At 42.8% G+C, this 26,399-nt stretch overlaps 1 protein-coding gene across 4 annotated transcripts in view; it reads left to right on the forward strand.

Annotated features, from left to right (window-relative positions):
• Positions 1–26,399, forward strand: part of kiaa0930 — a 117,134-nt gene that overhangs the window by 63,763 nt on the left and 26,972 nt on the right. For 3 of the 4 annotated variants that reach the window (XR_011596780.1, XR_011596781.1, XM_070900544.1), the window contains exons 3-9: positions 3,680–3,784; positions 8,427–8,504; positions 10,834–10,935; positions 12,935–13,075; positions 16,933–17,127; positions 18,476–18,508; positions 23,141–23,315. Coding sequence is in view for 2 of the 4 variants with exons in the window: in XM_070900544.1 (XP_070756645.1) it covers positions 3,680–3,784; positions 8,427–8,504; positions 10,834–10,935; positions 12,935–13,075; positions 16,933–17,127; positions 18,476–18,508; positions 23,141–23,315 (829 nt within the window). In the remaining 2 variants the exon portion in view is untranslated. The remainder of the gene's footprint in view (positions 1–3,679; positions 3,785–8,426; positions 8,505–10,833; positions 10,936–12,934; positions 13,076–16,932; positions 17,128–18,475; positions 18,509–23,140; positions 23,316–26,399) is intronic. The other variant, XM_070900545.1, reaches the window with a different exon arrangement.

Below are 26,399 nucleotides of genomic sequence, written 5' to 3' on the forward strand. Positions count from 1 at the left end.
ACCCCTAAATGCCACACTGAGCTTGTCCCTTTTCCTTCATTTTTCCTTCTGCTTTCATTCGCCCCTGCATTGTCGTCCATTTTCCTCATCTTCCCTCAGCTTTCCTGAGTGCTGTTGCTAATGGAAGTGATTCTGCCGAATGTGAGGATTTCTACCTTCAGTGTCCAGCAGCCAGAATCACTTCCATTAGTGACTGAAGTGGTGGTCTCTGCCTGTGGGGAGGTGCCTCAGCATTAATCCCCCCTCTGGCCAAACAAGCGTCACCGTGCGAGAATGGAGCCTTTTGGGGTACAATCCTTTGCTCTTAACGAACCATTTCAGCTCAGCTTCCCACAACTTTATTCGGGCGATAGATGGGCGATAGCCCAGCGATCATCAGGGGAAAGTCTAGCCCTTTATTTTCATACTTAAAACAATCTCCTCTTCCATCAAATGCCTCTTCCTCCACCTCCACCTCCACCACAGGGGAGCTTTCTTTGTACCTTTTGTTGGGCCAGTTTTGTTTTCAGTGAATCTGTTTACAGTTTAGTTAAGTCCCTTTCAAAGCTTGGTCTATGCCAGTTTCAAACATCAAATCTCCTCAGAAGTCATATGACCAAACCTCAAGGTTTGCATTATTGGATGTGCTTGCACTGTACAATTCCATTTACATGTACGATTTACTTCAAGCTGCATTGGAGGTCCAGTTTTGAATACTTTGGTTCCCAGCCAGAACATATCTTAGACTACTTCCTAGCAAAGAGAGGAGAAATGATTTCCAGTACAGCCCACGCAAATAGATTCTCTTGTCAGTCAGTGAAGTCTGCAGCCAGGATAATATGGCACTTAGTTGGTGAAGGCTGTGATTTGGAATTTTGGAGGGGAGTGGGGTGGTGAGTCCTCCATAAGATGAAAAATAGATCTTTAGAACTCAATTGATGCATTGTTTTGTGTAGAATTGAGCCATACAGACTAGAAGAGTCACGGATTTGCTGGCAGCTCTGAGTTAGCTAATGTCTGTCAGTCCCAGGGCAGTTGGTTTCCAGTGATTCCTTCTGCAAGTGTGGGGTGAGGACTGGTTGAGCCTCAGTTGTTGAATAGCTTCCATATGAAGATTGACCAGGTGGCCAATGTAGAGAATATTCCCAATAGGAGTCATTAAAGAGGAATGATGAAAATTAGTGTTGAGAGATCAGGAAATACACAACTTCAGTTGTTTTTTGTTTTGGTGCTTTGATCTTGCACAGGAGCTGAGAGGTCTCCACATCCCAGTCAGCCCTGCAGATCCACTCCCTTCAACTGATCAGTTATAACTGTTAAACTGGAGTATCAATTGTCTAATTTAAGCAAAATTGTGCAGGTGATGTTCTGAGTAAAATTGTTAGTGATTAGTTTTAAAATGTGCTCACTTTATATAAAAAAAATTTTTAAAAAAATAGCTGTTTGCATTGTACCATTGAGTGGTGGGTTCGGAGCTCCCAAAATTAGCTGGGCGGTGAGGGAAGATATTGATTGGTGCTGACTGGAGCGGAGGATGGGTCAGTCTACGCCTGTGTGGGAGTAGGACACATTCATCAATATTAACTTGGGTTTTCTATGTGGGGGGAAAGCCCATTAGCATTGATATTTTCCTCATAACATTGGGACTTGTTTTTTTTTACATTAAGCAATATATACAGAACAAAAGCTCCCAAATAGCAGAGTATGTAACTAATGTAATATTCATATAGCTGGAGCTGAGCCTGCTTTAAAAGGTCAACAGAACAAATCAATACCTGTGTGATTATAAAGCAGAAATCTGAGACTTCCAAATGTAGACTAATGGATTACATGGCCATAATCAGGGTTGGAATCGTAGGAAACCAATTAAAGAGTGCTTACAGCAAATTATTTTATGGTGAAACTTTACCTTTGGCTTTCAACAAAACACTTAAAATAAGAGAAGTAAAGTCAGCAGCTACTGAAAGTAGACTGCAACACTGTCAAATTACCAGATAACTTTTAGCTCTTCTGGGGATGTGAAGAACTTGACGAGACACATTGTGACAAGACATTGTGTGTTGCAAAACAAAGCTAATTTATCTGACTTGCATTACAATGATAGTGATAGAAATGAACACGAGCATAAAATAATCCAAACTTCCAGAAATAAAATGAGCAATTGGCCAAAAGGAACATATGCACTTGGCTCCCTTGACTTTTAGTGAAGCAGTTTGTTGAATATGATGCTGTTGATACTGCCACCACTGCCATTTCTAATGCCATGGGCCAAGGCAGCTCCACTGGTTTGTTGCCATCTACAGGCTGAGTGCCTCCATCATAGGTCATGAAGACATTTATTGAGGTCACTGTTCTGGAATTGTAAGGGGAACAACAAGGAGTCCATTCCCTAACCCCTTCCAATTCTCTTTAAAATGTACTTGAAATGTCTCATAAATTGTTGCAGCACAGAAACAGCCCATCAAGTCTGAGCTGGTGTTTTTCTCCATGAGCTAACTGGTCTAATCCAACTCTGCTCAATCCCCTTACTCTTTAATATTCTTTTTCAAACAATTAATTACTTTTTTTATGGGTCCTACATATTGCAGAGATTTCACATTCTTCTAACTGCTCTCTGTGTAAATAATGTTTTTCTAACCTCCCATTTTCATTCTTTTTGTGCCGCCTTGTTACCAGCTGATCAATGGAAACAACTATCATTATTTACCTTTTTATAATAACCCTTTTGTAATGTATGCACCTGTGAGTATGCTCTCAGGTTGGGGAGCACTTGACTTAACTGGTTAATTTTGTTTCCAATGGAAAGAGTTGTAGAGCTGTTACATTGTAAGTAGCTTAGCCAATCACGTGATGTTTACAAGACTCAATAAAACCCCAGTCAATTGAGCCTAAGTCATCCACGATGAGGTATGCAGTTGTGAGCCTAGTGGATGAACTGGTAATGTGTAGTGTGATTGCTAAACCTTTGTTAATAAACCAACTGGTTCTTAACAGCAATGTGTTGCTATGAATTATTAAGCAAAGAACCCATGAAGCAAATGCATTCATTACACCTTCATAATCTTGAAGACCTTTGTGCGGGCTAAATCTTCTCCACCCCAGTGGGTGAGGGAATTAACTTCTCAGGTTACAGCTATGCAAAAGAAACTTACCATCCCATGGAACATCCTGGAGTATCTGTGCTGCACCTGCTCCACTGCTTTAACTCTCTCCTTAAATGGGGTGCTCAAAATGCTTCAACTTGTGGCCAAACTAAGGCCTTGTACGTTCAAAATTGTCTCGTTGCTTTTGTATTCTACGTCTCCAGAACAAAAGCAAGGATTTTGTTTGTACTGCCACCTTTAATGATCTAAATCCTGCACAACAAGGTCCTTCTCCTTCTCCACTTCCTTTTTAAAATCTTACCATTTTAAGTTGAGTTTCCTTCTCCTATTCTTATAAAGTGTATTATTTCTTCATTTTCTGTAAATTCTGATGTGCTCTCATTTCCGAAAGGGATCTGAATTATGGTTTTCATGATGCGGGTGGGGGGGAGGGAAAGAAGGAATTGGATTCCCAAAACATCAGTAGAATACCATGTCGAAATGGAATTTGACTCTTTAAGTTACTATGAATCAGTAGCTCTGCTGATCTGGCATTAATCCAGTGTGGAAATATTTAATGTGTGAACTTTGTTTTCCCCTCTTTATCGAACTGCCAGGTTGAAGTTGAAGTTTACCGCAGAGATTCCAAGAAGCTGCCTGGTCTCGGTGACCCAGACATCGACTGGGAGGAGAGCGTTTACCTGAACCTGGTTTTGCAAAAGGTACAGTGAGACTGGATAGTTTCTTATGGTCAAGCACCATCTTCAAACTGCGAGACTTGAGATGCCTTCTAAACCAAAGGGACCAGCTTCACTGAAACTCAGTATTCCACTGGCCATTGACCTGTTGGGTGTTCCTTTTTGTGTTGTCAGAAGTCTTACAATTGTCAGTTATATATATTTTTTTTAAGTATAAAGGAAGTCAAAGCAGGTTTCTTGCTCCAAGTATCTCAATCGACTAAAATGCAGTGTCTGATGTGGAACTGAAGTGGAACAGGCCAGGCAGCTTCTAGGTTTAATCCCTGGTGTATTCTGAGTGAGTTGACCTCAGCCTAGTTAACAATGCTGGTGCTAAAATTGGACTTGGAGTCTCTGGGCTAGGGAGGGGAAAGTCAATCAGAGTTCGTACTCCTGGAACTTGCTTACATAATAACAATTGAACTTTAAAAGTAACTAATTGCTGTCATGCACGTTCGGATTTTCTGAGGATGTGATGATGTGCTATGTAAGATTTATTTTCTCCTTTTCTGATCACTGTCCAGTGACTCCTGCTGAAAGTGTGTATATGGGAGCATACATTGATACATTGGACTTCACTGTGATATCTTTCTAGTTGAATACTCAATAGCACTTCATGTTCTGGCTTTATACATAAAGAAGTTTGCAAGAACTTCAGGGGTAAGGGGACAAAATGAAGTTATTTTTCTTTATCAACACTGTAAATAAGGAGAAAGAAATTTCACCTGAAATACCCACCCTTTTCATACCCTGTTCAGTACCTTGGGATCAGACACCACATACAATGTAAATGCGATAATCACTACCCATAAGAGCTCTTCCTTGTCTTCTTTCTTGGAGACTCACACGGGTGGGACTAATTTCTCAAGAATCTTTAGAACTTTCTACAATATCACAGACTGATTGTAGCTGGATGCAGAGCACCCTCTAATGGCAGCTTAATGTTTGATAATCTGACTGGGTGTAATTTGCTGTTGGGGCAAATCTAGCGAGGGGTATCTGGGCATCTGGGACCTGAGTGCAGGGAAAGCAACTGTGCATCTCCTTAACCAATCAGACTGAAGGATTGTGAAATTAACAGCACAAGGACTGACCAGGAAGTGTCAATTAGAGTGGATGAATTCAATGCCAAATCAGGTACAGAAAGCAAAATAAAGAGCGGGAAAGAAAGATTGCATTGAGAGAAAACAAAGACAAAAGGAAACTTAATTTAAAAAAAATTAAATGTTCTAATTTTATATCTACAACAATTAAAATCTGAATGAATGAGACTCAATACTTGTAATAGTTAATTTTCAGTGCGGGGGAAGTTGCTTGGCAGTAATTATCACATCACGTCATTAAAAGGGTACTTAGACTGAAATGGACAAGAAGACTTTCTGTGGCGAGTTTAGTTTGTGTCTACTGCACAAATACAGCAGCTTCATGCCATTCGATGCATTTCAATGGTGAGGCAAACTGTGAGATGCTGTTCTTGCGAAGCTAACGGCAGACAATAAGTTTAGCATTTCCACATTTAGTCGCTCATCTGCCCTCGTATTAGGGTGCTGTAACGTTTGTGCATAAATAACTGTGTGCCATTTGCCTCACTTGTTTTGACTGCAAGTTATTGGTCAATATGTCATAGCAGTTTACAACACAGAAGGAGACCATTCAGCCCATTGTGTCTTTGCTGGCTCTTTGAAAGAGCTATCCAATTAGTCCCACTCCCTGCTCTTTCTCCATAACTCTGCAAATCTTTCCTTTTCAAGTATTTAGCCAATTCCCTTTGAAAGTTATTATTGAATCTGCTTTCACTACCCTTTCAAGCAGTAGTGCATTCCAGATCATCATAACTCGCTACACTTTATATATATTTTTTTAATTCCCCTTTTCGTCCCTCTGGTTCTTTTACCAATGATAAAACTATATCCTGTGATTATCAGCCCTCCTGCCAGTGAAAACCGTCTCTCCTTATTTACTTTATCAAAACCCTTCATGATTTTGAACACCTCTGTCAAATCTCCCGTTGACTTTCTCTGCTCTAAGCAGAACTAATTCAAGTTTCTCTAGTCTTAGCAAAATAGAGCCAACCCCTTTACTGACATCACTGCCCTAAATTCCATTGAATAAATTCTTTTTTATTTTCACCAACAAATCTTGGAATATTCTGAAAGTAAAAATGTATTTTTATCCCACGGAGATTGACAGGAGCTTGTGGTTTGTGCAGTGATGGATATCTCGGCTATGATCTTCACTCCAGGGACTGCATTAGTCAGTGAATCTGGGGGGAATTCTGTCCACACAAACTAGTACTGGTCTCTGCTTTTAATGTAATTTTTTTTAAAATAGAAGATTTAGAAATGGGACACAACTGTTTTGACAAGGGAGCTTCTTTACTTCACATGGAGCAGCCTAGTGGTTATGGTACTCTATTACAATTCAGAGGTTGTGAATTCTAGTCCAGTGGTGGTAAATTGTGAAATTGGATTCATGTAAATCTATCAATGTGTGGTAAAGCACAAGTATAAAACCTGTATTTCTCCCTCATTCTGCAGCTGGAATATGTAGTTTGACATGTGCTGTGAGCTTAGAAATGTCCTGCCATTCCTACCCAGTCTGGCCTATATATGACTCCAGTTCCACACTGTGGTTGCCTCTTGGGGCACTGAGGGATGTCCAAGTTTTGTCCACATTTCCGAGTACAGGAAAAGCAAATACTGGAGTAGGGGAAATGTAATTATGGATATGCGGTTGAAAAAAATGACAAGATTGCAATTTAAATAAAAAATAAACTTGGTTAACTCGGAGGAAGATACCCACTGAACTTGTCAGTATTTTCTTTATTTGTAATCTGTTGAATTGATTTATTTTAATCGGATATCTTCTATTTGTGCAATTTATATTATTTCACGAAGTCACACCCTTCTCAGTTTTTGTGCAATGTTTTGTTTAATTTGTAAGTTATTTTCTCCCCCCCCCCCCCCCCCCGCCCGCACATGTAACTTGGCCCCTGAGAAGGAGACACTGACTGCTGGAGCTGGATGCTATGGCCTCCATTTTGGCCGAGCCCGCTTTTCAGCACACTTACCGGAGTTGCACCGCTTATTTCCATTACGAGGTGCGTCGAAAAATGTTGTTGCCACTTTAGCCGCTGTCCGGTCTCTTCACTGCAGTTGTGCAGTATGCCAGTCAAGTCGGCGGTGGAGCCAGCATTCTGCGCCAAAAACTGTGCCAGGACGTCTGCACGTGCGCAGTGGAATCTGCTGGTGATGTCCGCGCATGAGCAGTAACGCTGCGTGTCTGCAACAACAGTAGGTCTCTTACTTTCAGAGCATGGCAATGGGCTCCTTCAGGTAATTCTTCCTCCTTTGTTGGGGCGAATAGGAGAACTGATAGTGCTCCTGCCTACTGGTGATTTCTATTCGTTCTCCTGCCCACCCCTAGCCCTGGCTGAGTGGCCTCCCGGTGCGATCGATCTCTTAGAAATCGCACCAGGAGGCCACTCGGCCAGGGCTAGGGGCGGGCGGGCAGGAGAACTGATGGTGTTCCTGTCTGCCAATTGATTTCTATCAGTTCTCCTGCCTGCCCCTAACCCTGGCTGAGTGGCCTCCCACACCGGCTGGCCCGCTGCCTTCCTGGGCCAAGTTTGAAGATGAAGGTAGGACTTACTTCAGTTTTTTATTATTGAATTCTTAGAACTTTTTGTTTGCAAGGTTTGGTGGTTTGTAAGGCTTGGTGGTTTAGGTGCAGGTTCTCTCCGCTTCTCTTCCTGCCCCTATCCCGGGCCGAATGGCCTCCGATGTACCTACCTGCGACGATTTCTTTAACTCTCCAAGGGTTTTCTGAAGTGACCACATATGCTGGCCTAAGTATAGATGGAGTAACTGTTAGCTGGCCAAAGTTGCCTAAATGGGCAGAACTGGTGTAGGTGGCTGGTAACGCCCCCTTTTGAGAAAAAAAAACAAACCTAAAAAAATCGTAACTAACTCAGTTACGCTGGTGCAAATTGATTGGGGAAAATGGGGATTTTTAAGTTGGGCCAGAAAAATCAAGTTACTCCAAAAAAAAATGGAGCAACTCCTGGCCAAAATCGAGCCCTACGAACCTACAGGAGTACTGGCGGTCTAACTCGTCTCAACTTGTCTCTTCTCTCCATGATCATTAGCAGCTACTCGATTTCTTTTGTTTGGGAGGGGTGCTGCTGTGTCTCTAAAAATGCTTTAAATGAGTCAATCTCTGACATAGTATCACAGCATTCTGAACAATTAATTAGAGCAATGAAGAGAAGCAGTAGGTCCCCTGATGGCTCAGGGGTAAGAGACCTTATTGCTGTGGTGCTGAGCCACTAGACCAGGGAGGTTCAAACATTGGTCTGTGCTGATTTAGCTGATCGTTAGGGCAGCAATCGGGTCACTTACAGCTGAGCTCAACTTGCATTCCCATTCCTCACCTATCTCCAGTGACACATGCTAGAAAATACACACGTGAATATCTGGTGAAAACAGAATTGATCTTGACCGTGATGTATTCTACAGTTGTATAGCCTTTCAACGCTGTCTAGATTCGCAAGTAACAGATGGCCACTGGACAAGGTACCAGAAGGCCGCAAAGCCGGTATAAAATCTGCATTTCTCTCTTTGTGCAGCTAGAATATGTAGTGACGTGTGCTGTGTGCACACGCTCAGATGGAGGAGACATTCACATCCATAAGAAGAAATCCCAGGTGAGTGACTCCATTTTGCATGCTGAGGTAATGGGTATATGGAAAGTGGGGACTTGTTGGTCTTGAGTGGTTTTTAAGAAGCTTTGCTGAGGAGAAATGTAAAGTTCCAAAACTGTCTAAATAGTTGCAAACATTTATGTAAATATACCTCACTCCCAACTGCGCCTAACCGACAAATTTTACGTCTGCTAAAAGGAATCTGTGTATTTTCAATGCCTCACTTCAGCATTGCATTGCCGTTTTCTGCATTGCTACAAAAGAAATGATACCAAAGTAGGAATGTCCAGAACATTTTCCACCAAGCGAATACAGTGTACTAAATTTAAAGAAGTAAATCGCTGTTTTACTTGGAAGGAGTGTTTGGAGCCCTGAACGGTGGAAAGGGAGGAGTTAAAAGGGCAGGTGTTCCATCTCCTACGTTTACACGGGAAGGTACCGTGGGTGTTGGAAGTGATTGAGGAGATGACCAGGGTGTCGCGGAGGGAACAGTCCCTTCAGAATGCTGGAAGGGGAGGGGAAGGGAAGGGAAGATGTGTTTGGTGGTGAGATCACGCTGGAGGTGGCGGAAATGGCAGAGGATGATCAGTTGAATTTAGAGGCTGGCTGGTAGAAAGGTGTGGACAAGGGGAACCCTATTGTGTTTCGAGGCGGGAGGGGAAGGGGTGAGAGCAGAAGTGCAGGAAATGGAATAGACACGGTCGAGGGCCATGTCAACCACAGTGGAGGGGAATCCTCGGTTGAGGAAAAAGGAAGATATATCTGAAGCATTGGTGTGGAAGGTGGCATCATCCGAACTTATGCAACCAAGATGGAGAAACTGGGAGAATGGAATGGAGTCCTTGCAGGAAGTGGGTGGGAGGAGGTATCGCCAAGGTAGCTGTGGGAGTCAGTAGGCTTATAGTGGATATTGGTCGATAGCCTATCCCCAGAAATGGAGTCAGAGATTTCGAGGAAGGAAAGAGTCGAAGATGAACCATGTGAAGGCATGGGAAGGGTGGAAATTGGAAGCAAAGTTGATTACATTTTCCAGTTCGGGATGAACGCAGGAAACTGCACAGATACAGTCATCAATGTACCGGAAAAAGAGGTGAGGGAGAGAACCCGAGTAAGAATGGAACAATGAATTTTCCACAACACACACAAAGGCTGACAAAGCTAGGACCCAAAAGGGTCCTATGGCAACACCTTTTACTTGGAGCAACTGAATGGAGTCAAAGGAAAGGTTGTTCAATGTGAGAACAAGCTCAGCCAGGTGGAGGAGGATGGGAGTGAATGGAGTTTGATTGGGCCCCCGTTCAAGGAAGAATCAGAGAGCCCTCTGGTCGTCCTGGTGGGGGATGGAGGTGTCGAGGGCTTGGACGTCAATGGTGAAAAGAAGCCGGTTAGAGCCAGGAAACTGTAGAGGGCACCGGAAGAGTTGCAGATATAGGCAGTTACAGACTAGACAAGGAGAAGAAATAGAGTTGAGATAGGAAGAAATCAGTTCCGTGGGGCAAGAACACTCTGAAACGATGGGTCTACCAGGGCAATCCTGTTTGTGGATCTTGGGAAGGAGGTAGAAGCCAGCTTATGCGGGTTTGTAGGAGTGAGGTTGGAGGCCTTGGGGAGAAGATCGCCAGAGGAGATGAAGTCAGTGACTGTCTTGGAAATGCTGGCCTGATGTTCAGTGGTGGGGCCATGGTCCCCAGGGGTACCATGACCCTACCATTTAAACTGAGCTAGTTTGAAATTCAGGACAACCAGGAAACATAACAACCCACTCTGTACCTGTATTTAATGTGTGTGTATGGAATCCGTACTTTGTAGTGAATGACACGCCACATTATGCAGGAACACAAGCAAGTGTAATATACACCCCTCAATTTTGTCCTGTTGTTAGTGCTGCTTCAGCCCTTTCCAGGCAAGTTTAAAACTGGTTTATTTCCCTATTGATCAACGAATGAACCAGCCAGTGCACTGGTAAACAAAAGCCATGCCTTCTCTGGATATATTGGGTAGGCTGCATCACTGGGTTTAGTGGGAAAGCTGCCAATAATTGTACAAGAGGTATTTCAACCAGTTAGTTACCAGCTGTGGTTTGACCTGTTTGCAAGTGGTGAGCAGTGTCAACACCAGACTCTTTGTTGTAATTGGAAGGTAATGAGTGGCTGGCAGTGATCCCCACAACAGTAGTTCAGTTTATGTATAAAAGCGTAGACTCGTTTTTGTTGATTTTCTATAGGGCTTATAGCTGTGGTAATATTTAAGTTGTCATAGTTTATTGAAATACTACACTTTCTCCTCTGTTAACATCCACATCACATTTCCCTGTTTATATTTTTTTTTACAGCAAGTATTTGCTTCCCCAAGCAAGCACCCAATGGATAGTAAAGGAGAGGAATCCAAAATCAGTTATCCAAACATCTTCTTCATGATTGACAGTTTTGAAGAGGTAATCTTTTTTTTATAATATTTATTGGAAGACCTCTGGAGAAAATGCTCTAAGTTGTTGAGGCCAGTTCGTTAGATATATTCAAAAGGGAGTTAGATGTGGCATTTACGGTTAAAGGGATCAAGGGGTATGGATAGAAAGCAGGAAAGGGGTACTGAAGTTGCAAGATCAGCCATGATCATATTGAATGATGGTGCAGGCTCGAAGGGCTGAATGGCCTACCCCTGCACCTATTTTCTGTGTTTGTGTTTCTGTGTTTCTATGTAGACTGGGGCCTGAGCACGGCTGAGATGTTTAGCAGCTGAATCTCTCTCAGGCCATTGCTCAAGTTCTACCTGCATGGCACTGATCTAAATGGGCAAATTCAGGGAATTGTAGCTGCTTATAAATATCTGGCTCCAGGTCAATGCTGGGTTCTTTAAAAAAAACTGTTTTGTATCTGCAACAAGGTGTGGCTCTTTGAAGTGTGATGGTCTCTGCTAGATGCACAGATCACTGTAAACCAGTATTCCCTGCGAGGAAGTGGTATCAATAAATAATAATGGTGACTTGCATTTAGTTAGCATCTTCAAAGTAAAAAATGCCCCAAGGTGCTTCAAAAATGAAAATAGACTAGGAAACAGATGCTGCATGGAGGTTGAGGAGAACAAGGCGGTGCAATGCACCAGTCAAAGGATGCCACTTATAAGAATAATCGCCCGAGCGGTAAACAGGGTGAAAACAGGACTCGAGGGAACTTTGAGAGAGATGGACATGGAACGATGAGGTAACGAAGAGTTTTACAGAGGAATGAGCAGTTAGAGATGGGCACATCCTGAGGTCAATTAGCAGTTGATTGCTGTTGGGAGGATCTCCAGATTAACAGCTTGGTAGGAAATGGGGATCAACAATCTTTTCAGGTTATCTTAATGTCACAAAAACAATCAAATAACTCAGTTTCTCTGCCGTCTTATACTTTTAAGATTGTTCAGTGATAATTTATATAAAGTGTGATGCCTGGTGCATGATAGCCAAGTAAAATATTTCTATTTATCTCCTAGCTTTTTTTGCAGGCTTATTTTTTTTTTTAAAAGGGCTTATGACATGGGGGTAGAATGTTTTCCTTGTCCTCAGTCAATGCTGTTTTTCTTACTTGTCCAGCAGGATGTAACTTTTCATGCGACACATCTTTTTCTGTTTTTTTTCTAACCCAACCCCTCCGAAATGTAGTGCATGTTGTGCAGCACATTCCATATGCCTTAGCCTCACCCATTGTGCCGCAGCAGTGCATGTTAATGGAAGAGTTTATTTTCTGTTTTCAGATGTGTTTCTTGATTAATTCAAGGAAGAATTTTAGAATAAGCAATTCTTCACTATCTGGCTTTCTAGAAAGAATATTGCTGCCTGTCCCAATTCTAAATGAAATATCTAAGACTGCACTAAATTGCAGAATTAATTGTAACTGTAGACTGTTTTATTCACATAGAGATGAGGAACTGACGGATGCCTGTGATTTGAGGGCAGGGGGAGGATCTGCAGCCGCCTTGATACAATGACATATATTCGTAACTTGTGGCTTTGATAGTTCAAAGTAAGCTACAAAAAGCAATTTAGATCCATTTTCTCTCGGATTATCACCAAGGTTGAAGAGGCATATATATGATTTTGCTCCTTCACTCTCATTTTTATGACTCCATGCTGTGTGTTTATTAAAATGACCTACTTTGGTTGCACATGTTTCCTGATCCTACTTGGAGTTGGGCTATTTCAGGTACACCCCAAGAAGAAGTTTGATTTCAACTCATGGGATTAATGTGCATTGTTCACACAAAATCAACCCATCAAGAGGGCTTTTTAAGTTCATTGCAGAATGTGTGCTTTGTCTAATAATACTGAAGTTTTGATTGTCCCAGATCAAGTTGTAGTTTCTATTATGTTGCCCTATGTGTCTGAACCAGTTATCCTGTTGTCATTGCTGTTCCTGTGTAACCTGGTCCTCTTCTGTCATGTGCAATTGCAGGTATTCAGTGACATGTCTGTGGGGGAGGGAGAAATGGTCTGTGTCGAGTTAGTCGCCAGCGATAAAAACAACACGTTTCAGGGAGTGATTTTCCAGGGTTCCATAAGATATGAAGCACTGAAGAAGGTATACGACAACCGGGTAAGTGAGCTACACAGACCCTGATTGAGCTTGTAGTCTTGCCATGTTGTGGTGTGGAGGTATGATTTCTTTCTCGTGAGTGGATGGGGAGGGGAGAGATTTGTTGGTGAGCTGCAATCAATCTTGTGTACCTAACTGCAGTCTCCTCAAAGTGGCAATCTCTCCCTGTTTGGGAAACCAGGTCCCCCACTCAGCCTCAATTTAAAATTCTTATCCTTGTCTTTAAATCCCTCCATGGCTTTGCGCCTCCCTATCTCAGGCCTCCAACCCCCTCATTATCCAAGGTTCTCATGTGCTTCTATCAACAGCCTTGGGATGTTTTTCTACATCTAAAAGTGATGTAGTGATGTACTAATGCAAGTTGGTGGTGGTGTGGCAGCAGAGGTGGTTGTGGTTCAGACAGAAAAGTTGAATTAAAAAAAGTATGCACAATGAGCTTATTAGTTCATGCGTTGGCTACAAACTAATGCCACCACCGCCTCCTGTGAAGGCCACTTTAAAAATTGGACGTGATGCCCCATTGGCAGGCTAAAGAGAAGCTTGTTGCCAGGTTAATGTTACAAAGGCTCCCTCAATTCTTTGTGCAGGGATCTCCATATTATTAGAGTGCAATGGATGAGGCATCTAAATATTCCAGCTTGTGCCACGTCCCATGATTCAGCATTGCTATGATTTTATGATGCCTATTTTGTTAGAAAATATTAATTTTCTAGAGTTCAGTTTTTGATCATTTTTTCCCCTTTTCTATTTGTTTCTGTCCATATTTTTGTTTTGCCCCTTCCCTTTCTCTTTTATGTAAAGACCCTGATTTTAAAATTTCAAAGTCCGGGGCGGTGTATAGTGAAGTGTGAGGGCCACTGGCAATTCTCTGGGGGCCAGATGAGGCTTTCCCTGTTGCTGTGGTTTTGACTTTAAGAACTATGAGAAACTAAGGTGTAGGGTTTAAGGCCCGTTGTGTATCGCACCACCACATTTGGAGGGTGGGGGGGTGGGGTGAAAAGTAGTAATGGGGTGATTCCAATCTTAAGTTTTAGATGCCTGAAAATTGCAGGAAGAGGGAAAGAATTAAACAGAAGAAAGGTAAGGAGTTCTACAGTTTTAAGGTCTTGGATAAGTAAGAGACTGAGGAGTCCTAATTTCAGCACCGTAGGGATGTAGTGAGGCAGAAGAGCATAGGAATGTGTATTCGGAGCTTGGAAGATAGACCATAGCTATATCAAACTATTTACCAACAAAAGTTCAGAGGAGCAATGATGTATTTTTCTATTTTATGGCTATGGATAGTCAAGAAACATTGCAATACAGACAGAGGGATTGGAGACTGGAGGTGATGGAGACATCTTTTATTGGACTACAAGCTTTTTCTTGTATTCTGTCCAGGAGTGCGAGAGGGGTGTACAGAGCCATGGTCAGATCCCATCTGGAGTATCTCAATCAGTTTTGGGCACTAAACCTCAGGAAAGATATATCAGCCTTGGTAGGGGTACAGCGCAGGTTCACCAGAATAATACCAGGCTTTAAAGGGTTGTGTAAATTTGGATTGTAATCCCTTAAGTTTTGAAGGTGATCTAATCAAGATATTTAAAATGATTAAGGGATTCGATACAGAGATATTATTTCCCCTGGTCGGGGGAAATCTAGAACAATAGCAGAATCTTAAAATAAGCGTTGGGCCATTTAGGAATGAAATCAAGAAGCATTTTTTATATAAAAGATGGTGGAAATCTCGAACTCGCTTCCCAAAAGGCTGTGGATGCTGAAATTTGTGAGACTGATTTTTGTTAGGTAAGGATATCAAAATATATAGAACGAAGGCAGTTAAATGGAGTTGGGGTACAGATCAGCCTTTCTAATTGAATGGCGGAATGGCCTACTCTTGTTCCTGTTGGGCGCATGGAGAGCCTCCCCAGATATGGGGCCAAAATTCAAATCTTGGATAGATTTTGAGCTTGGAGATATGAATAAATTGTCAGCAAAATTGAAGGAAAGATTTTCATTGCCAAACTAAAGGCACAGAGACAGAGATTAAAAAGATTCAACATTGCACTGTGGGTACTGAGGATGTGTGATCTAAAGGAAGTTAATGAATGTAAAGTAAAATGATCAGCAAGAATGGATAAAGGTAGCTGATAAGTGGAGGCAGTCTTTTATGTGGGAAAGGTACAGAATGGAAGTGAAGTCAGAGCCCTGGGGAACACGTCCGTTAGATAAATCATCAACTACAGCACATGCAGTGAATTGAGTGGAAACTATGTGGCCATGAAAATAGCTTTGGCATTAAAAACTGGAAATGCACAGCAGAGTCATCAGCATCAGATCAATAATTCTCTCTCTCCCAGGAGTGCCTAGCCTCGGAGCCTGAATGCTGGGCTGGCTGCTCCCTCTAGCACTGTCTAGCTTACTAGTGCCCTAATGAAGAATTATTTAGTTAAATGCATGGGAATAGGTTGTTTAAAGAAAGAAAGAGCCGGACTGACTCCTGTTGGGAGTTCTGGTAATGACATGAGTAACCAGCTCCCAGATGCATTTTATGCACCATCTTGCAGCTAACCCAGCTGCTCTATATTTAAATGTGTGCAAACTAGCAATTACATCATTCATCTGTTTGACTAATTTTAATTAAAAAATGCCTGTTTTTCTCAGCTTTTAGTAAATATTGTTCGTGTTGCTTCCCAATAGAGACCGACATCCTGCTCAGATTCGTGGATATTTCTTCAAATTTTATATCATTGTTGTTCTGCCCTTCACTGCTCAGTGTAAGTAGCAGCAGTGCCTATTCAAGTTTGGGACAGACTGGCGCTCTTGAAAAATGTGCCAGCCTCTTTCTCTCTCTCATTCTCCCCACTCCCCAATCTCCCCTACTTTGGTTTCTAGCAATTAAAAAAAAAAAAACATCTGACTCCTTTTGCTTAGTGCATAACCCAAAGTTGTGAGCGTTCAGTCATACAGTCCCAGGATTAGATAAGCTGGTCTCATGAGCGAGGTAATTGGCGCCAAGACGGCAGTGGGAGCACTACAACTGACTAGGTTAGAGAAGGGGAAATTAGCTGTGGTTCCTAGATGTAGTTTCTCTCTAGTAACCCCCTAATGGAGAGTGTGTCGATGTCAAAGGAGTTGTAATGTATGCACCTGTGAGAATGCTCCGGTTTGTAGAGCTGTTGTTGACATGGCCAAGGTGGCCATTAACCGGTCCAGGCAGCGGGCGGTTGAGGGGGTCGTTCAGCCCGACTGCTTGCCACTCTTCCGTGGTTACATTGGAGCCAGGGTGTCCCTGGAGATGGAGCACGCAGTGTCCACCGGTACGCTCGCAGCCTTCCGCGAGAGGTGGGCACCAGAGGGACTGGAATGTGTTATCACCCCCGGCAACAAAATTTTAATTTGACCATTTGTTTAAAAAGTTTTATTGGTTAATTTGTCAGTTTTAGTGCCCCTTTAATAAGGGGGCACTTGATTATTGTTTCACAAAAATAGTTGTAGAGCTGTTGAGTTGGGAGTGACTTAGCCAATCACGTGATGTTCACAAGGCTCAATAAAACCCCAGCCAGTTGGGTTTGGGGGATCCACAATGAGGCAGGTGGTTGTCAGCATGGTGGATGAACTGGTAATGTGTAGTGTGATGGTTAAACCTTTAGCAATGTGTTGCTATGCATTCTTAAGCAAAGACCCTTTGAAGCAATTTCATTATAGGAGTATGAGATGAATCACTGCTGAGCGATCCCCATTGTAGAGTAACTTTGCCAGGGCTGACTGTTTAGGCTCTCACATAGAAACAATAGCAACTGGAGAGCTGCCAGCCTTGAGAGGGGCTAAAAGAATATTGACTAAATCTGTGTGTGTGTGTTTTTTTTTCTTTTCAGGTAAGTGTGGCTGCTAAAATGGCCCAGAAGATGTCCTTTGGCTTTTATAAATATAACAACATGGAATTTGTCCGGATGAAAGGCCCCCAGGGAAAGGGGCATGCTGAGATGGCTGTGAGTCGTGTTGCGACTGGGGACACATCACCCTACGGGACAGAAGAGGGTTCTGAGCCAGGATCACCTCTGCATGAACAAGTAAGTATAGGAAACCGTTGATGCGTAGCTCTTTTAGGCAGCTGCTTCTCTCGGTCGTTCCACAATCTAGCGTTTATGAAATCCAGAGGTTAGGTTTATCATTTATGTTGACTTTGCTTTGAACCTGTCCACAATTTAGAAATACAATGATCCCACAGTACTTATTTATACCTATTTTACAGCCTCTTAGACTAAATTTCTTTGTTTGATCAAGTAACAATGGGATAGATTTTTAACTTGTCACCTGGGTGTAAAACTGGCTGATGCCCATTATAGAAACTGCCTGATTTTCATCGACCTTGAAACCAATGGATATGAAAATTGGGTGGTTTCTCTAATGGACGATCAGTCTGCAATGGCAGTTTTATGCCATGTTGTGAGGGAAAGTTGGAAAATGATGTTGGGTGCAGCAGATTTCCACTCAGTAACAGAATGTAGGTTTGAGTTCCTGATCTCCGCTTAGTCAGTGAGAAGGGACTGAGTGGAGGTGGATGGATCCCCAAAAGGAGCAGCAAACTTAAAAGGGAGAGTACCAGATGATTGGCCAGAAGCTTCGTCACTTGCAATTGAATATATGTACACTGGGATGAAGTGGTCCGTACCTTTTTATTCTAGCCCCGTTCCAAAATAGTTACAGTTTTACCCATTAGTGGCCTTGCCTGTCCACCCATCATTCCATAAAAACTACAACTAGAGGATTGGATTTATAAATGGATGCCTGTATTTTAATCTGACTTTGCATGCATAAATTAAATAGAAGAACAAATGGCTATATCTGTGACACTGACTGTTGTACTCTGGAAGTTTCATCCAGTCAGTTGCTGTTTCCAGGGCAACAATTAGGATGCTGCAATTGGCCTTATTGTCCCCAGGCTAGGGAAAAGAAAAAAATCGACTGCAATTCCTGCTCCTGATTGCAATCTAGTAACCTCTGCTGGAAATGTTGCATGAGTGTGGACCCTGGTTGAAGATAGGATTAGTTCAGTTTGAATGTTTCTTTACTCCCCCAAGCTCGGTTGAATACTGCTGAGGATCACAAATATAGAATGGCCATTTGGGTGAGGTGGTGAGCTGATGCCTATATGACAGCATTACTTGTTACCTTCAGGAGAGGAGGGGGAAAATGGGGAGATAACTTGGGGAGGAGGGTGGGAAAAAAGTTATTCCTGAAAATGTGAGTGCTTCCAAGGACACCACTTTTTAATCCCCTTCTCATGTTTAGTTCGGTCATGGCAATGTGTCTTTATACATGTCAATACTTTGGCAAGGAGTCGCTGACAGTTGTTCTGAAGCATGTTCTGTCATGTGACATTGTCCAACTTGTAACATTGCAATTTCTCACCACCAGGGGGATGCTTCTCCTTCCTGCAGTGCATTTTGGGTAGGTTGACATCACCCCCACTAGCCTGTGTTGCGTGCCAAAGAGTTTGGCTCAAAAACACCGCCTGATAATTACTTCCCCCTCAATATTCACAATTGTGAAAATCATGTAACCTTGTGACTAGATCTAGAGTATTGCATGTGTAGACGAGTGTGATGGCTGTTTGTGTATACATTGTTCAAAATCCAGTACACTGCTCATTCTAGTGTAAAAGCTACCATGGAATATTAAGACCAATCTGCAAGTAATATTTTACTCTAGATTTGCAGGCCATAAACATCAATCTGTTTAGTTTCATTTAAGAAATGCCTGCATGCCATCTCTCCACCCAACACAGTGACTCTGTCCGTGTACTGTTGCTGGCTTTTTCTTGTCTTCCCTTCCCCACTGCATGAGCATTATTCAGCTTCTGGTGTTATTGGCAAAACAACTGTCTGTCAATTCAAGCTGGCACTGATTCCAACCAGTGAATGAAATCATAGTACTTCTCAAATACAAACAGGACCTGTTTATGTGGAAGGTAAGGCTTTCAATTCTTTCTAAATAAAATCACTTTTAACATCAGGCATGTAATGTCAGCCAGATGATTTTTTTGTTTTTTGCACATGTTGCATTTGAACTTTTTTTTAAAAAAAGTACCTCCTATCCATTTTTTTAATATTGTGTGGTAATCAATAATTATGACATTACATGCACACATGACCTTCAAAGAAGCTTGAATCCAAAAATAGGCTTAATTTGAGCAAAAGACAGTACTCTCAAACTGTGGCAATCAATGAAATCTATCGTCTGGTTATGTTGTAGGCTCGCAACTTGGTAACTCAGTTATTTAGGCTCTTTCATTCCTCTAAGATAATTCAATTGACTGTGATCATTATTTGTGCAATAGAATGAACCTTTAATGGTTATATAGATATAAAGCAATTAAACTAACTATTTAGTGTCAATTGCTGCTGAATTATGGTGAGTTTTATGCTGTTGGCTGGAATCCTTTTAGGTGCTGGGTTGAGGTTGCTCAAACGCATTTCGTGTAGAGCCCTTTCATGTAGAACTGGCAGAGAAAATAGGCGTCCATCCTATTGGTCTGGATCTGAACCCATGTATTTTCTGCGTAATACAAAGGGTACTATTAATGGGAGCAAGAGACTGAAGATGTTGCTTATTTGTTTTCCAAAATTACTGCAGATTTTAATAATTCAAATAATTATGCATCTGTTTTGATTTTTTTCCCCCCTCCCCCCCCCCTCTTTCTCCCCCCCCCCTCCCTCCCTCCACTCCTGCCTCCTTTCTTTGCCCGCCTCCCTTGTTCTCTTCTCCCCATCTCCCTTCGCTCGCTCGCGCGCTCTCACTCTATTGAAATACCAAGATTTATAAAGGTCATTATTTTTGCTGCAAGGCTGGAGTTACGCACTGCAATGTAATGAACTGTGCCTTCTGACGGCTGTGATTAAGATTGCAATGTAACCGAACTGTGTGCAGAGATCTAACCAGTACCTCGTTCAGTTTATTAAAGAGTTAGCAGGGCTGTGGTTTGCTTGCAACAGATGCTGGAGCAGAAACAGCAGGTGCTTGGGTTTTGTCAGCTGTGTGAAGCTAGAGTACTTCCCTTTCTGTTTGCTTTTGATTCCCTTAATATCCGTTGTATGGAATGTGTGGTACAACCTCCTGAGCACCACAGTTCTTATTTGTTATTAGATCTCTCCTGAGCTGCAGGAAAATCGTCTGCCACATATAAATTCATGCAGTGAATATTAACTCCCTGGCTGCTCAAAACCTTCTGTTTTTGAAATGTTGATTGATTTTAATTTTGTTTTGTAATTAGCATATTAATTTTGTTTGGAAGGAGAATATATTTTAAATTTTATAGAAAGCCAGCTTTTGAAATAATGGAGCTGGTCTAACTGCAGTTCCTCATAGGCCCTGTTGGTATATCTGATTAATTGTATTGTGCTACTCATCTCTTCTGGGGCTGTTGTGGACCATTGGGAGAATAAACAAATGGGTCACTGTTTCCTGTGCTGCTCTTCGTGACCTTGCTGAATATGAATGGATTGAAACTGCTCAGCTTCAAAGTTTTGGGTTTAACTAAATACCTAGGGCTAGAAATTCGGTATCGGCCCAGTTGGGGTGTTAACTTTTGAAAAGTTGTAAGTTTAGCACCAGGCGCTAAAGTCAATCTCCACATCCGCGAAATTGAGACTCTGCTGAAAGAATGCAGGGGGGCGCTAACGGCATTTGGCTTTCAGCGGTAGTGAATGAAAGTGAGGTGTTATGTAATCGGGAGTGAGCATTGGTGAAGGTGCCTTCCAGCTATTGGAGGGGAGGGACACTGGAGTCTGCACCAGCCCACAATGATTTGGGGAGTGCAGAATGGCGATATGCTGTGGGATGAAATGCAAAGGCCTTTGACAGCTTGCAACACTCCGGGGAATAAGCAGCATTTATCTGGCTGCAGGTACATCATGTGCTCTCTGGCACGTATAAATGAACAGAAGTACTGGGCACATCCCTTTTAAGTAGCACCCGCCAGCCGGCTTTTTCACGCCTCCCTGGCGCTGTCGACACAAGGCGGTAAGGTGGGGAGCGTGACTGAAATTTTCAGATTGGGCGCCCAGTATGCATAGCACACTCACTGACATCACACTCTGCATGGCGAAAGGTGCCAAGATGCTAACTGTTATCACCGGCGCTATGGGGCCGGCAAATGTGACATGCAGTGCGGGAATCGCCCCACCACGACCCTACTGCCTGAGCGCCCCGTTGGCGACCCCCCCCCCAACACTAACATGAGCTGCTAAGAAGCCGATTTTCTCCCCCCTAATCCGTAGCCACCAGTAGTTTCCTCCACAACTATAACTGCCTGAAGTGTAGTTAGCAGCACTTTTTCGCCGACTCAGATTCTGAGGTCAGCTTAGTTTGAACAGTGAAGATTGGAAGTGCATAATTGTGGGAGGGAGGGGAGGAGATGATTTGCAGCTGCAGAAGTTAAATGCCTGCAGCAGCTTTTTAAAAAAAAAAAATAGCCCCTAATGATGCTTGCCCTTTGAGTGATAACATTGCCCACCACCCTGAAGCGTATAGCAGCTTCAGGCAGATCTGCAGCTGATGTCTCCTCCCGGACGCCCGAGGGAGCAATCCAGCCTCCTGAAGTGTGCTTTCAAAATTCCAATAGTGACACTAGTGGCAGATCGAACCTTGTGTGCTGCAGTGCTGCTGGTCATAAATGGTTGGACGCAGATAATGAAATTGATGAAGGGTGCATATATGGCCGTGCAAGTGCGATCTGTGGCTCCTTGTACTTCGGGAAATCCTGCCCCACTAAAATGGTAACGCCTTTTATTCTGCTGACCTTTGGGAACTTGCTCCAGCAAACAATGCGTCTGTTCACAGGAATGTTACAATGGCAGCCCAGAATGACCCTGCACCATAAATGTTGAGGATGATGGTGACCTTCGCAGCCACTTGTATGGTGCTGCCTATGCTGTAGGTTAGGTTGCACCTTAACTCATTTGATGGCTTTCTTTATGAAACAGTCTCCAAGCACGGCTCCTGGGTCAGCTGTAGGTCGGAGCACTCCATGCGGGGGCAGGGTGGGCAGGTGCCATATGCCTCCTATAGTGCCTGAACAGACTGGCCTACTGCTCTTCCTCCAACAAATATAGATACGTGGATGTTCCAAATGCGAATTCCACAATGGTCTGTTTGAAATGGAAGGAATGCAAAAAGGGAAACCCCATAGCGCAAGAGACGAAGCTAGATGTTGAAGTAGTAGTGGGAGAAATGTTTGATAAAATGATTCAAAATTAATGATTTTACAAAACTCATCAAATTACCTGCTGCGACTCTTTAAAATTTACTTCCACCTTTTCTACTGTCTCTAGCAATATTCTACAGGCTTGATTTATATCCAGTATTATTGAGAGGGTAATGACAGAAAATGGAACATGGGTGTCGGCTTTAGCTCAGTCATTGCATTCTCTCCTCGGAGTTAGAAGGTCTCCTCCTGAACAGGCAGATGGAGTCTTATTTTAACGTCTCATCCAAGAGATAGCACCTTTGACAATGGAGCTCTCTCAGTACTGCACTGAAGTGTCAGTCCCGATTATCTGCCCCTGGAGCAGGACTTGAACTCAACCTTCTGACTCCATGGCAAGTGTGCTACCAACTGAACTAAGCTGGTACATAGGTTGAAAACTGCCTTGAAAAAGTTAAATGTGTGTTTGTGTTAGAACAATCCAAAGTTAAACCCACTGCACCGCTCTCTCCCCGTAGCTGTATTTTCCTGTATCAAAAGTTTATCGAATTTCCCCATAAAAGATTCAGTAGCTCTGCCTCAATCATTCCTTGTGACAAGGCATACTATACCCCAATAATCCTCTGCATGAAGAAATTTATCCCAACTCTTTACACCTTGCTGACAATTTTAAATTGATCCTCTCTTACCAATTCCCAACCAGAGGAAATAGTCATCTATTAAAACTCCTCAACTTTCTGTTCCAGTGGAAATAGTCCCAGTATCTCCTCGTATGATTTCCCATACCCATACATTAGAACACTGTAATTCAGTATTATTTGGGCATATTTAAACAACAATGCTGGAGCTTCGATCATTTTTTGGGTTAATTTTTTTAGGTAACTTCATTCAGCACACCACCAACTCCCGAGCGCAACAATCGTCCGTCCTTTTTCTCACCGTCGTTACGCAGAAAGACGCCCAAAAATCGGATGGCGGAGATGAAGAAGTCTCATTCGGCCAATGACAGCGAGGAGTTCTTCAGGCATGGCTCGGACAATGGTGATTCGGAAGGTGCGCCTTGCACTTTTTGTGCAGTTCCTAACTTGCTTTTGGATGATCCATCTTGTCGTGAATTGATCTTTTGGTTTGTCCTGACTTGCACTGTCTTGTGGCAGTAGATCGAGGAAGCGGCTGTACTCTTTGATTCCTCACATGAGTTTGCAAACATAGCTGGGTTGAGGACAGACAGTGTGCACCTTGCTCTGGAAGGGGTCTAGCAGCAAGACATCAACCAACAGCTAAATAACATTCAAAGAAAGATTGGAAAAAAGTTCTTCATACAAACCTCCAATGCACACAGATTTTCCATGCTGGGCAGTACCAGGTTATTGATTTTTGGAGCAACAGTCATTATTGGGACTATGAAATAAAGCAGGGCCTTCCCGAGGAGGTTAAATGCACCTTTTTTGCTGCTCAATGGGAAAAGCTGAAAATGCTGACTTCCTAATTTAACTTGCATTGTTAATCGGTCTCCTTTCTCTGGTGGAATTGACGGGATTTGAATAAAATTCACTTCAGTTCTGCAGTTGTCAATGTAGATCAGCTAAAAATTCCCATGGAGTGTAAAAAGGATAGATCTTGAGGGGACAGTTGGCCACCCTTTTCCTGCACATTTAAATATTTTGGGCAGGCACTAGTGCAATTCATGGTACTGATTGGGTGTCTGCATCAGAGGGGAAAGGAAATTGCTTGGCTTGTGTACCTTGCCACAATGTAAATGTGGCCTTGTGGGGAAAATGTCAGTTTTTAGGTTTGTGTTGCTGAAACTGGCCTTTTAACATTTACATCACATCACATCTCATCTCCCCCCCCCCCCCCCCCCCCAATTGCTTTTTAGGAACACTCAATGCCAGGAACGCACACATGGCCTTTGTTTCCCCCCCCACCTCCCCACTCCAGTGTTGCTAAGGTACAAATTATGTGAACTAAGTCATACGATGCATTGGCTTCATTTGTCTGAGATTTTAATGCACCTGTCCATGTTTGGGCAAGTCAATAATGTGTTCAACATTTCACAAAATGCCTTGTGTGGAATGGTGGAATGTGCTGCACTTGCCTGCCTGGGTTACATCAGATTCCTAACCTCACAGGAATTTCAGATCTCTCAACTGTTGAAACTCCATTACCTGTGAATTATACACAGGAAATAATACAAAATCGGGGTTTTTCTGTACTTATGTACTGGATATATCTCAAAAAATTAAAGGCATAACTTTAGGACCAATGTTCAGGTAATGTGTTTGTGAGATGTATGCTTTTAAATGAATTATGGATGATAATTCGGGAACATAAGAAATAGGAGTAGGCCATGTGGCCCCTCGAGCCTGCTCCGCCATTCAATAAGATCATGACTGATCTGATCTTGACCTCAACTCCACTTCCCTGCCTGCTCCCCATAACCGTTGACTCCCTTATCATTCAAAAATCTGTGTCTCCACCTTAAATATAATCAATGATCTAACTTCCACAGCTCTCTGGGGCAGAGAATTCCAAAGATTCACGACCCCCTGAGAAGAAATTCTTCTTCATTTCCATTTTAAATAGGCAACCCCTTCCTCTGAAACTATGTCCCCTAGTTCTAGAATTTCTCCCACAAGGGGAAACATCCTCTCTCCATCAACCCTGGCAAGCCACCTCAGAATCTTGTATGCTTCAATAAGATCACCTCTCATTCTTCTAAACTCCAATGAGTATAGGTTCAACCTGCTCAACCTTTCTTCATATGACAACCCTTTCATCTCGGGAATCAACCTCACGAACCTTCTCTGAACTGTCTCCAATGCAGGTATATTCCTCAAATACTGAGACCAAGACAGGAAACAGAGTAGGAGTAAATGGGTACTTTTCAGAATGGCAGGCAGTGACTAGTGGGGTACCGCAAGGTTCTGTGCTGGGGCCCCAGCTGTTTACATTGTACATTAATGATTTAGACGAGGGGATTAAATGTAGTATCTCCAAATTTATGGATGACACTAAGTTGGGTGGCAGTGTGAGCTGCGAGGAGGATGCTATGAGGCTGCAGAGTGACTGGGGATAGGTTAGGTGAGTGGGCAAATGCATGGCAGATGAAGTATAATGTGGATAAATGTGAGGTTATCCACTTTGGTGGTAAAAAGAGACAGACTATTATCTGAATGGTGACAGATTAGGAAAAGGGGAGGTGCAACGAGACCTGAGTGTCATGGTACATCAGTCATTGAAGGTTGGCATGCAGGTACAGCAGGCGGTTAAGAAAGCAAATGGCATGTTGGCTTTCATAGCGAGGGGATTTGAGTACAGGGGCAGGGAGGTGTTACTACAGTTGTACAGGGCCTTGGTGAGGCCACACCTGGAGTATTGTGTACAGTTTTGGTCTCCTAACTTGAGGAAGGACATTCTTGCTATTGAGGGAGTGCAGCGAAGGTTCACCAGACTGATTCCTGGGATGGTGGGACTGACATATCAAGAAAAACTGGATCAACTGGGCTTGTATTCACTGGAGTTCAGAAGAATGAGAGGGGATCTCCTAGAAACGTTTAAAATTCTGATGGGTTTAGACAGGTTAGATGCAGGAAGAATGTTCCCAGTATTGAGGAAGTCCAGAACCAGGGGTCACAGTCTAAGGATAAGGGGTAAGCCATTTAGGACTGAGATGAGGAGAAACTTCTTCACCCAGAGAGTGGTGAACCTGTGGAATTCTGTACCACAAAGTTGTTGAGGCCAATTCATTAAATATATTCAAAAAGGAGTTAGATGAAGTCCTTACTACTAGGGGGATCAAGGGGTATGGCAAGAAAGCAAAAATGGGGTACTGAAGTTGCATGTTCAGCCATGAACTCATTGAATGGTGGTGCAGGCTCGAAGGGCCGAATGGCCTACTCCTGCACCTATTTTCTATGTTTCTATGTATGCAGTACTCTAGGTGTGGTCTCACCAATGCCCTGTACAGTTGTAGCAAGACTTCCCTGCTTTTATACTCCATCCCCTTTGCAATAATGGCCAACATTCCATTTGTTTTCCTAATTACTTGCTGTACCTGCATGCTAACTTTTTGTGTTTTGTGTACAAGAACTCCCAGATCCCTCTGTACCATAACATTTTGTAATCTCTTTCCAT

The sequence above is a fragment of the Pristiophorus japonicus genome, chromosome 15 (assembly GCF_044704955.1).
Source record: "Pristiophorus japonicus isolate sPriJap1 chromosome 15, sPriJap1.hap1, whole genome shotgun sequence".
NCBI classification, from domain to species: Eukaryota; Metazoa; Chordata; class Chondrichthyes; family Pristiophoridae; genus Pristiophorus; species Pristiophorus japonicus.